The 12739-nt window shown below is 55.9% G+C and overlaps 1 protein-coding gene across 1 annotated transcript in view; it reads left to right on the forward strand.

Annotated features, from left to right (window-relative positions):
- The window catches only part of ADAM8 (ADAM metallopeptidase domain 8), a 68316-nt gene that overhangs the window by 10788 nt on the left and 44789 nt on the right, over positions 1-12739 (forward strand). The window contains exons 4-6 of the mRNA XM_075610304.1: positions 2663-2741; positions 3779-3855; positions 10595-10784. Coding sequence (XP_075466419.1) covers positions 2663-2741; positions 3779-3855; positions 10595-10784 — 346 coding nt within the window. The remainder of the gene's footprint in view (positions 1-2662; positions 2742-3778; positions 3856-10594; positions 10785-12739) is intronic.

The raw sequence follows: 12739 nt of genomic DNA on the forward strand, positions 1-12739 counted from the left end.
TGGGGGGAGGGAGCCGGCGTTGTGTAGGGTTAGCTGGGTGGGCCCAGACCGCCTTATCTGCCAGGAACCGTTCCATTGTAACCTTACTGTGACAATGTTTCCACGTGCACCACTTCTTCCTCTGGAACTCTGCTTCCACTTCTGCTTCCTCTCTCCTTCAGAGACACTAGCAGTGAAGAGGTTAACAGACACTCACTTGTTCCTAATGAGGTTATTAATGACGCTCTCTGCCAGAGATAATTAATCACTGATTATTCAGTATGTTTCCACTTTTAACCTTTCCTCTGCTGGTGGGACGTGTCATTGTATAGCTTTGTATGTTGCAGACGCAGGTCGCTCTGCGTGTGGGATGTACGTGGCTCTGTATGTGGGACGTGCATGGCTCTGCGTGTGGGATGTGCTTCGCTCTGCGTGTGAGCTGCGCGGCACTCTGGGTGTGAGAGGCGCGGTGCTCTGCGTGTGAGAGGCGCGGTGCTCTGCGTGAGTGAGACGCATGGCTCTGCATGAGGGACACGCAACGCTCTGTGTGCGGGCTGCGCAGCACTCTGCGTGTGGGCTGCGCAGCACTCTGCGTGTGGGAGGGACGGTGCTCTGCGTGTGGGACATGCATGGCTCTGCGTGTGGGCTGTGCTTCGCTCTGTGTGAAGGACATGTGTGGCTCTGCGTGTGGGCTGTGCTTCACTCTGTGTGTGGGACATGCGTGGCTCTGCGTGTGGGCTGCGCTTCACTCTGTGTGTGGGACATGCGTGGCTCTGCGTGTGGGCTGCGCTTCGCTCTGTGTGTGGGACATGCGTGGCTCTGCGTGTGGGCTGCACTTCGCTCTTTGTGAAGGACATGCGTGGCTCTGCGTGTGGGACATACGTGGCTCTGCGTGTGGGCTGAGCTTCGCTCTGTGTGAAGGACATGCGTGGCTCTGCGTGTGGGCTGCGCTTCGCTCTGTGTGAAGGACATGCGTGGCTCTGCGTGTGGGACATGCGTGGCTCTGCGTGTGGGCTGAGCTTCGCTCTGTGTGAAGGACATGCGTGGCTCTGCGTGTGGGCTGCGCTTCGCTCTGTGTGAAGGACATGCGTGGCTCTGCGTGTGGGACATGCGTGGCTCTGCGTGTGGGACATGCGTGGCTCTGCGTGCGGGCTGCGCAGCACTCTGCGTGTGGGAGGCACGGTGCTCTGCGTGTGGGACATGCGTGGCTCTGCGTGTGGGCTGCGCTTCGCTCTGTGTGAAGGACATGTGTGGCTCTGCGTGTGGGCTGCGCTTCGCTCTGTGTGTGGGACATGCGTGGCTCTGCGTGTGGGCTGTGCTTCGCTCTGTGTGAAGGACATGCGTGGCTCTGCGTGTGGGCTGCGCTTCGCTCTGTGTGTGGGACATGCGTGGCTCTGCGTGTGGGAGGCACGGTGCTCTGCGTGTGGGACATGCATGGCTCTGCGTGTGGGCTGTGCTTCGCTCTGTGTGAAGGACATGTGTGGCTCTGCGTGTGGCCTGCGCTTCACTCTGTGTGTGGGACATGCGTGGCTCTGCGTGTGGGCTGCGCTTCACTCTGTGTGTGGGACATGCGTGGCTCTGCATGTGGGCTGCGCTTCGCTCTGTGTGAAGGACATGCGTGGCTCTGCATGTGGGCTGTGCTTCGCTCTGTGTGTGGGACATGCGTGGCTCTGCGTGTGGGCTGCGCTTCGCTCTGTGTGAAGGACATGCGTGGCTCTGCGTGTGGGCTGCGCTTTGCTCTGTGTGAAGGACATGCGTGGCTCTGCGTGTGGGCTGCGCTTCGCTCTGCGTGTGGGACATGCGTGGCTCTGCATGTCGGCTGTGCTTCGCTCTGTGTGAAGGACATGCGTGGCTCTGCGTGTGGGCTACGCTTCGCTCTGCGTGTGGGACATGCGTGGCTCTGCGTGTGGGCTACGCTTCGCTCTGCGTGTGGGACATGCGTGGCTCTGCATGTCGGCTACGCTTCGCTCTGTGTGAAGGACATGCGTGGCTCTGCGTGTGGGACATGCGTGGCTCTGCGTGTGGGACATGCGTGGCTCTGTGTGTGGGACATGCGTGGCTCTGCGTGTGGGATATTTTGGGTTAGATGCACAAAGCCCGTTAAATCCGGGCTCATAACATGACGATAAATAAAATCGGAATGGACATTCTGTTCCCTGATTAAGCACGGTATCCCCACTGCTAATTATATGCAAAACAACGGCCATACTGCATCTCATTAGCAGAAGCTTATCTTCATGTATTAAAACCTTCCAATAATGGGACGTTATGTCAATTTTAGGGTTTCTTCTATGCAGGGCCTGAAATAGGGCTTTTGCTGAAGCAGAGTGGAAAATAACGTTACCCTATGTCATTTAAATTCTGCCTAATTGTGGCGTGACACTTACCCAGACCCCGCAAATGCCCTATTTCATGGGCTAGAGAGACGGGGGTAATGCCAAGTTTAGGTATATCTGAATAACGTTCATTAATTCCCAGCATGAACCTTAACGGACTTCAGTGGATATACAGTGTTAATATAACACCTCATTTGAATCTAATTTGCATGTCATCATTACTGACATCCGTTCTAATTACCGCCAGTCTCTTTACTGAAGCAGAAAACACAAGTTAACATGATGTTATTGTCCTCGGACGATACACTGTTATTATCTTGGTCTAACTGTAACCTTTGCTTTGTCAGGGGACTGCTGAGCAAACATTACACAATGACATATTATCTGGAGAACGGGACAGAGGTGACGGAAGCCTCGGACGTGCAGGTAAGTGTCCCTGTTATGTACACACCTGTGGGGCCTTTACTCACCATGAAAGGCCACTGTGCTGCTAATAGAGCATGCGTACAGTATAACAATAATACACAATCACAATAATGTCTGTATATATACAATGCTGGCACAGAATCTGACAGGTGCAGCGAGTCCTGAGTAGCCTGAGGTGTACCCCACTAATCGGGGCGAGCTCTGTCTTTATTCCAATGACCCCCCTTCATGCAGAATACGGGTAACCCTTCTACTTGGGCATTGTATTAGTTTCCCACTTTTCTGCAACAAGAGCCACTCTGGCAGCAAAGAGGCAAAGCCAGCCCCCCCCCCCACCTGCCCCCCCCCTGCCCCCCCCCCCTTCCTTGCAATTCAGAGCAGGAGGTGCAGTGCAGAGGCTGTGTGTATGGTGATGCCTCTCCGGTCTGTCTCCTGTACGGCTGGAAGACACCCGCTTGGCGCTGAGCTCCCAGCACATGGCTCAGCAGTATAAGTGTAGTATTTATTTGTCACTAAGGGATGTCGTCTCTCCCGTCCATTCTGCAGTGCTCTCTGTACTCACCCTGTGCTACAAAGGGCCACAGACTGCAGGGAAGCAGATCTCACTCACTGACCACAGAACCACGAGGTCTGGCCATCCCACCACAGTTTGACACAGATTGGTGGGTTTATGTATCTGACTGAGGTGGGATGGCCAGACATGGATCGGTATCTATGGTCAGTGAGTGGGATCTGGTTCCTTGACCCTTTCACTGAGGAGCAACACAGACAGAAGGAGCATTGTGTCTGTTCCTTCCACCATAGGGAGACACAGACAGAAGGGCCAATGGACCATTACGTCTTTCCTTTGCACTGCAGAGACCCAGTGAGACACTGTGTTCCTACGGGCCTGTGCATAGTGACACAGTGTGACATAGGGACACCGATAGATTTGGTGTATGTATATAGCACACTATACCTTTAACGGGATGTGGTTAATGGGTACACACTTTGGGGCGAGGCTGTTTTAACGTGCTGGGCGTCTCACCCTCTGCCAGGATCATTGCTTCTATCACGGGCACTTGGAAGGTGACAGCGCGTCAGCAGCCAGTATCAGCACGTGTAACGGAATAAGGTAAGAACCCTTTCTCTCTGACTCCGACGCGTTTTACACTTACTGGAAGGATCATTTTGTCCATGTGAAATCCTCTGATCATTTGGAAGCGGACGAACGGGGTGACACTCAAACCGGGGCGACACTCCCACCGGGGCGACACTCCCGCGGAGGACACTCCCACCGGGGCAACACTCCCGCGGAGGACACTCCCACCGGGGCGACACTCCCGCGGAGGACACTCAAACCGGGGCGACACTCCCGCGGAGGACACTCAAACCGGGGCGACACTCCCGCGGAGGACACTCGTGATAGGAATGCAAAATATTAAGATATTTATTTTCCATTTTATCTCTGACCAAAGAGCTTGCAATCTAATATGGTTTCTGAGGAATAATACGTCTTGCGCACCATTCAATGCTGTGTCGCTTCTGTCCTCCCTCTGTATAAAGACTGGATATGCAATCCCGTCCAAAATAGTTTTCGGTAAGAGAAAAGCAAAGTACCCTAAAAATTAGTCAGCGCCATGTTTTTATTGGTTACAATGCCTCCTTGCAGTTTTTATTATATACGTAGATTTAAAACCATTATTTCCCTTGGAGAAATTGGTTTGATTGAGTCCTGTGATTCTGTACTTCCTTGTCCCAGGCTTAGCTGTACAATCAGTGTAACGCACGGGGCCAAAGCATGTGAAAATGTATCAGACGCATAAAATGGCCGCTTCTTTGCGTGTCACTACCCATAATGCTTCTCTGCAGCGTAACCGTATGACGTGACCATAGTTTGGATGGGGCAGGTTTGGGGAACTGTGGAAGACAGTCGGACACACTGTCGTTTCTTTGCTGCTTTTATGTCCGTTAATGTAAAACATGAGAGGAGACGTCTTAAAAAGAAACGGGAAATTAGCAGATGTGAAAGATAGTATAAGCAGGGGGTCATCTCCAGTCATCAACAGGTCAGGTTTTCAGGATATCTCTGCTTCAGTACAGGTGGCTCAATCAGTGGCTCAGTCGAAAACTAAATTAGTCGATGAGTGAACCACCTGTGCTGGAGCAGGGGCATCCTGAAAACCTGACCTGTTGGAGGGTCTTGAGGAGTGCAGAGGGAGGTGTGAGTACTCACAGAGCACAGACTGAGTGCCCGCAGAGGGAGGTGCCCGTACTCACAGAGCACAGACTCAGCGTCCACAGAGGGAGGTGTGAGTACTCACAGAGCACAGACTCAGCGCCTGCAGACGGAGGTGTGAGTACTCACAGAGCACAGACTCGGTGCCCGCAGAGGGAGGTGTGAGTACTCACAGAGCACAGACTCAGTGCCCACAGAGGGAGGTGTGAGTACTCACAGAGCACAGACTCAGTGCCCGCAGAGGGAGGTGTGAGTACTCACAGAGCACAGACTCAGTGCCCGCAGAGGGAGGTGTGAGTACTCACAGAGCACAGACTCAGTGCCCGCAGAGGGAGGTGTGAGTACTCACAGAGCACAGACTCAGTGCCCGCAGAAGGAAGTGTGAGTACTCACAGAGCACAGACTCAGTGCCCGCAGAGGGAGGTGTGAGTACTCACAGAGCACAGACTCAGTGCCCGCAGAGGGAGGTGTGAGTACTCACAGAGCACAGACTCAGTGCCCGCAGAGGGAGGTGTGAGTACTCACAGAGCACAGACTCAGTGCCCGCAGAGGGAGGTGTGAGTACTCACAGAGCACAGACTCAGTGCCCGCAGAGGGAGGTGTGAGTACTCACAGAGCACAGACTCAGTGCCCGCAGAGGGAGGTGTGAGTACTCACAGAGCACAGACTCAGTGCCCGCAGAGGGAGGTGTGAGTACTCACAGAGCACAGACTCAGTGCCCGCAGAGGTAGGTGTGAGTACTCACAGAGCACAGACTCAGTGCCCACAGATGGAGGTGCCCATACTCACAGAGCACAGACTCAGTGCCCGCAGAGGGAGGTGCCCATACTCACAGAGCACAGACTCAGTGCCCCGCAGAGGGAGGTGTGAGTACTCACAGAGCACAGACTCAGTGCCCGCAGAGGGAGGTGTGAGTACTCACAGAGCACAGACTCAGTGCCCGCAGAGGGAGGTGTGAGTACTCACAGAGCACAGACTCAGTGCCCGCAGAGGGAGGTGTGAGTACTCACAGAGCACCGACTCAGTGCCCGCAGAGGGGGGTGTGAGTACTCACAGAGCACAGACTGAATGCCCGCAGAGGGAGGTGTGAGTACTCACAGAGCACAGACTCAGTGCCCGCAGAGGGAGGTGTGAGTACTCACAGAGCACAGACTCAGTGCCCGCAGAGGGAGGTGTGAGTACTCACAGAGCACAGACTCAGTGCCCGCAGAGGTAGGTGTGAGTACTCACAGAGCACAGACTCAGTGCCCACAGATGGAGGTGCCCATACTCACAGAGCACAGACTGAGTGCCCGCAGAGGGAGGTGCCCGTACTCACAGAGCACAGACTCAGTGCCCGCAGAGGGAGGTGCCCGTACTCGCAGAGCACAGACTCAGTGCCCCGCAGAGGGAGGTGCCCATACTCGCAGAGCACAGAGTCAGTGCCCGCAGAGGGAGGTGTGAGTACTCACAGAGCACAGACTCAGTGCCCGCAGAGGGAGGTGCCCGTACTCACAGAGCACAGACTCAGTGCCCGCAGAGGGAGGTGTGAGTACTCACAGAGCACAGACTGAGTGCCCGCAGAGGGAGGTGTGAGTACTCACAGAGCACAGACTCAGTGCCCGCAGAGGGAGGTGTGAGTACTCGCAGAGCACAGACTCAGTGCCCGCAGAGGGAGGTGTGAGTACTCACGGAGCACAGACTCAGTGCCCGCAGAGGGAGGTGCCCATACTCACAGAGCACAGACTCAGTGCCCGCAGAGGGAGGTGCCCATACTCACAGAGCACAGACTCAGTGCCCGCAGAGGGAGGTGCCCATACTCACAGAGCACAGACTCAGTGCCCGCAGAGGGAGGTGCCCATACTCACAGAGCACAGACTCAGTGCCCGCAGAGAGAGGTGTGAGTACTCACAGAGCACAGACTCAGTGCCCGCAGAGGGAGGTGTGAGTACTCACAGAGCACAGACTGAGTGCCCGCAGAGGGAGGTGTGAGTACTCACAGAGCACAGACTCAGTGCCCGCAGAGGGAGGTGTGAGTACTCACAGAGCACAGACTCAGTGCCCATACTCACAGAGCACAGACTGAGTGCCCGCAGAGGGAGGTGCCCGTACTCGCAGAGCACAGACTCAGTGCCCGCAGAGGGAGGTGTGAGTACTCACAGAGCACAGACTCAGTGCCCGCAGAGGTAGGTGTGAGTACTCACAGAGCACAGACTCAGTGCCCATACTCACAGAGCACAGACTGAGTGCCTGCAGAGGGAGGTGCCCGTACTCGCAGAGCACAGACTCAGTGCCCCGCAGAGGGAGGTGCCCATACTCGCAGAGCACAGACTCAGTGCCCGCAGAGGGAGGTGTGAGTACTCACAGAGCACAGACTCAGTGCCCGCAGAGGGAGGTGTGAGTACTCACAGAGCAGAGCACAGACTCAGTGCCCGCAGAGGGAGGTGTGAGTACTCACGGAGCACAGACTCAGTGCCCGCAGAGGGAGGTGCCCATACTCACAGAGCACAGACTCAGTGCCCGCAGAGGGAGGTGCCCATACTCACAGAGCACAGACTCAGTGCCCGCAGAGGGAGGTGCCCATACTCACAGAGCACAGACTCAGTGCCCGCAGAGGGAGGTGCCGTACTCACAGAGGACAGACTCAGTGCCCGCAGAGGGAGGTGTGAGTACTCACAGAGCAAAACTCAGTGCCCGCAGAGGGAGGTGCCCATACTCACAGAGCACAGACTCAGTGCCCGCAGAGGGAGGTGTGAGTACTCACAGAGCACAGACTCAGTGCCCACAGAGGGAGGTGTGAGTACTCACAGAGCACAGACTCAGTGCCCGCAGAGGGAGGTGTGAGTACTCACAGAGCACAGACTCAGTGCCCGCAGAGGGAGGTGTGAGTACTCACAGAGCACAGACTCAGTGCCCGCAGAGGGAGGTGTGAGTACTCAGAGCACAGACTCAGTGCCCGCAGAGGGAGGTGCCCGTACCCACAGAGCACAGACTCAGTGCCCGCAGAGGAAGGTGTGAGTACTCACAGAGCACAGACTCAGTGCCCACAGAGGGAGGTGCCCGTACTCACAGAGCACAGACTCAGTGCCCGCAGAGGGAGGTGTGAGTACTCACAGAGCACAGACTCAGTGCCCACAGAGGGAGGTGCCCGTACTCACAGAGCACAGACTCAGTGCCCGCAGAGGGAGGTGCCCGTACCCACAGAGCACAGACTCAGTGCCCGCAGAGGGAGGTGTGAGTACTCACAGAGCACAGACTCAGTGCCCGCAGAGGGAGGTGTGAGTACTCACAGAGCACAGACTGAGTGCCCGCAGAGGGAGGTGTGAGTACTCACAGAGCACAGACTCAGTGCCCGCAGAGGGAGATGTGAGTACTCACAGAGCACAGACTCCGTGCCCGCAGAGGGAGATGTGAGTACTCACAGAGCACAGACTCAGTGCCCGCAGAGGGAGATGTGAGTACTCACAGAGCACAGACTCCGTGCCCGCAGAGGGAGGTGTGAGTACTCACAGAGCACAGACTCAGTGCCCGCAGAGGGAGGTGTGAGTACTCACAGAGCACAGACTCAGTGCCCACAGATGGAGGTGCCCATACTCACAGAGCACAGACTCAGTGCCTGCAGAGTGAGGTGCCCGTACTCGCAGAGCACAGACTCAGTGCCCGCAGAGGGAGATGCCCGTACTCACAGAGCACAGACTCAGTGCCCGCAGAGGGAGGTGTGAGTGCTCACAGAGCACAGACTCAGTGCCCGCAGAGGGAGGTGCCCGTACTCACAGAGCACAGACTCAGTGCCCGCAGAGGGAGATGTGAGTACTCACAGAGCACAGACTCAGTGCCCGCAGAGGGAGGTGTGAGTACTCACAGAGCACAGACTCAGTGCCCGCAGAGGGAGGTGCCCGTACTCAGAGCACAGACTCAGTGCCCGCAGAGGGAGGATCCCGTACTCACAGAGCACAGACTCAGTGCCCGCAGAGGGAGGTGTGAGTACTCACAGAGCACAGACTCAGTGCCCGCAGAGGGAGGTGCCCGTACTCACAGAGCACAGACTCAGTGCCCGCAGAGAGGGAGGTGTGAGTACTCACAGAGCACAGACTCAGTGCCCGCAGAGGGAGGTGCCCGTACTCACAGAGCACAGACTCAGTGCCCGCAGAGGGAGGTGTGAGTGCTCACAGAGCACAGACTCAGTGCCCGCAGAGGGAGGTGCCCGTACTCACAGAGCACAGACTCAGTGCCCGCAGAGGGAGATGTGAGTACTCACAGAGCACAGACTCAGTGCCCGCAGAGGGAGGTGTGAGTACTCACAGAGCACAGACTCAGTGCCCGCAGAGGGAGGTGCCCGTACTCACAGAGCACAGACTCAGTGCCCGCAGAGGGAGGATCCCGTACTCACAGAGCACAGACTCAGTGCCCGCAGAGGGAGGTGTGAGTACTCACAGAGCACAGACTCAGTGCCCGCAGAGGGAGGTGCCCGTACTCACAGAGCACAGACTCAGTGCCCGCAGAGAGGGAGGTGCCCGTACTCACAGAGCACAGCCTCAGTGCCCGCAGAGGGAGGTGCCCGTACTCACAGAGCACAGACTCAGTGCCCGCAGAGAGGAAGGTGCCCGTGGGGAGTGTGCCATTCAGTTATACTGAGCAGAAGGGACTTCCTCTCTTCTAGTTATTAGCTCTCATATTGGGAACTTCATAACGACATCCAGGAAATGAGTGTAACGGAGGTAATTTATCATGCAGATCATTTCCTGGCCCGAGGCGGTAACCCTCCCCCTCCCGCTGCCCAGCCCTTCCGAGAGATGGATGTGCAAAGATATGCAGATATAGATACTAATGTCTATATATAGCTGTACACATACTTCCCCACAGACTGTAGGAGGGAACCTATATTTTTTTAACCAACAGAAAACTATTGAATAGATATCAGAATATAAAGAAAAGTTGGATGATTTTTTTAAAGGACCAACAAGGGATTCTTCATCGGTTTAGTGTGTATAGAACTTTCTAAACCTCACAGGTCTCTTCTTCACCTGTACAGAGCTTTCCCAATCTCACAGGTCTCTTCTTCGTGTGTACAGAGATTTCCAAATCTCACAAGTCTATTTCTTATCAGTAGTATCAGAAATGATCTATGAAGTTTGGACAGCTCTGTTCCCATGAAGAAGAGACCTGTGAGGTTGGGAAACGCTGTGCATGTGAAGAAGAGACCTGCGAGGTTGGGAAACTCTGTGCATGTGAAGAAGAGACCTGTGAGGTTTGGAAAGCTCTGTACATGTGAAGAAGAGACCTGTGAGGTATGGAAAGCTCTGTACATGTGAAGAAGAGACCTGCGAGGTTTGGAAAGCTCTGTACATGTGAAGAAGAGACCTGTGAGGTTTGGAACATTCTGTACATGTGAAGAAGAGACCTGTGAGGTTTGGAACGTTCTGTACATAGTGAATAGGAGACTTGTGAGGTTTGGAAAGCTCTGCACACACTATATACATGTATTATGATTCTCTTGCTGGTACATTAAAAAGAACCAGAACCTGCAGTGGATAGATCAGCACAGCACGGAAACTGTGAACATATACACTTGTTCTGCGGTACCTTTAACCCTTTTACTACCAGAGGTCAAGGCCCATAGCTGGGAAAGGGTTAATGAGCACGTGTTTCTTTCCAGCGGCTTCCTGCAGTTGCATGGACAGATGTACTTGATCGAGCCACTATCGGGGAGCGGGGAAGAGGGGGCGCACGCTGTGTATAAACACGAGCACCTGAGGATGAAGAGAGGAACCTGTCGCGACAGTAACAGCAGTACTGTGTATGACTACGGAGCCAGGGTGTCCGCAGTGCTTCGTCCCCAGCCCTGGGTGAGCAGGAGACGGCACAGAGCTGTCATATATGTGCTGCCACATAGTAACATCCCACAGTCACACCCGTGAGATCCGGGCTGCAGGATTAGGATGCAGTGTCAGAGCTGTGTGTGTGGGGTCATGCAGGAATAGCAGAGGGTGCTGCCTGCACGCAGGGTGGAGGTGCAGTGTCAGAGATGTGTGTGTGGGGTCATGCAGGAATAGCAGAGGGTGCTGCCAGAACGCAGGGTGGAGGTGCAGTGTCAGAGATGTGTGTGTGGGGTCATGCAGGAATAGCAGAGGGTGCTGCCTGCACGCAGGGTGGAGGTGCAGTGACAGCTGTGTGTGAGGTCAGTACAGGAATAGCAGAGGAGGCTGCCTGCACGCAGGGTGGAGGTGCAGTGACAGAGCTGTGTGTGAGGGGTCAGTACAGGAATATCAGAGGGTGCTGCCTGCACGCAGGGTGGAGGTGCAGTGTCAGAGCTGTGTGTGTGGGGTCATGCAGGAATAGCAGAGAGTGCTGCCTGCACGCAGGGTGGAGGTGCAGTGACAGAGCTGTGTGTGAGGGGTCAGTACAGGAATAGCAGAGGGTGCTTCCTGCACGCAGGGTGGAGGTGCAGTGTCAGAGATGTGTGTGTGGGGTCATGCAGGAATAGCAGAGGGTGCTGCCTGCACGCAGGGTGGAGGTGCAGTGACAGAGCTGTGTGTGAGGGGTCAGTACAGGAATAGCAGAGGGTGCTGCCTGCACGCAGGGTGGAGGTGCAGTGACAGAGCTGTGTGTGAGGGGTCAGTACAGGAATAGCAGAGGGTGCTGCCTGCACGCAGGGTGGAGGTGCAGTGACAGAGCTGTGTGTGAGGGGTCAGTACAGGAATAGCAGAGGGTGCTGCCTGCACGCAGGGTGGAGGTGCAGTGACAGAGCTGTGTGTGAGGGGTCAGTACAGGAATAGCAGAGGGTGCTGCCTGCACGCAGGGTGGAGGTGCAGTGACAGAGCTGTGTGTGAGGGGTCAGTACAGGAATAGCAGAGGGTGCTGCCTGCACACAGGGTGGAGGTGCAGTGACAGAGCTGTGTGTGTGAGGGGTCAGTACAGGAATAGCAGAGGGTGCTGCCTGCACGCAGGGTGGAGGTGCAGTGACAGAGCTGTGTGTGAGGGGTCAGTACAGGAATAGCAGAGGGTGCTGCCTGCACGCAGGGTGGAGGTGCAGTGACAGAGCTGTGTGTGAGGGGTCAGTACAGGAATAGCAGAGGGGGCTGCCTGCACGCAGGGTGGAGGTGCAGTGACAGAGCTGTGTGTGAGGGGTCAGTACAGGAATAGCAGAGGGTGCTGCCTGCACGCAGGGTGGAGGTGCAGAGACAGAGCTGTGTGTGTGGGGTCATGCAGGAATAGCAGAGGGTGCTGCCTGCACGCAGGGTGGAGGTGCAGTGTCAGAGATGTGTGTTAGGGGTCAGTACAGGAATAGCAGAGGGTGCTGCCTGCACGCAGGGTGGAGGTGCAGAGACAGAGCTGTGTGTGAGGGGTCAGTACAGGAATAGCAGAGGGTGCTGCCTGCACGCAGGGTGGAGGTGCAGTGACAGAGCTGTGTGTGAGGGGTCATACAGGAATAGCAGAGGGTGCTGCCTGCACGCAGGGTGGAGGTGCAGTGACAGAGCTGTGTGTGAGGGGTCAGTACAGGAATAGCAGAGGGTGCTGCCTGCACGCAGGGTGGAGGTGCAGTGTCAGAGATGTGTGTGAGGGGTCAGTACAGGAATAGCAGAGGGTGCTGCCTGCACGCAGGGTGGAGGTGCAGTGACAGAGCTGTGTGTGTGAGGGGTCAGTACAGGAATAGCAGAGGGTGCTGCCTGCACGCAGGGTGGAGGTGCAGTGACAGAGCTGTGTGTGAGGGGTCAGTACAGGAATAGCAGAGGGTGCTGCCTGCACGCAGGATGGAGGTGCAGTGACAGAGCTGTGTGTGTGAGGTCAGTACAGGAATAGC

The sequence above is a fragment of the Ascaphus truei genome, chromosome 8 (assembly GCF_040206685.1).
Source record: "Ascaphus truei isolate aAscTru1 chromosome 8, aAscTru1.hap1, whole genome shotgun sequence".
Taxonomy (NCBI): Eukaryota; Metazoa; Chordata; class Amphibia; order Anura; family Ascaphidae; genus Ascaphus; species Ascaphus truei.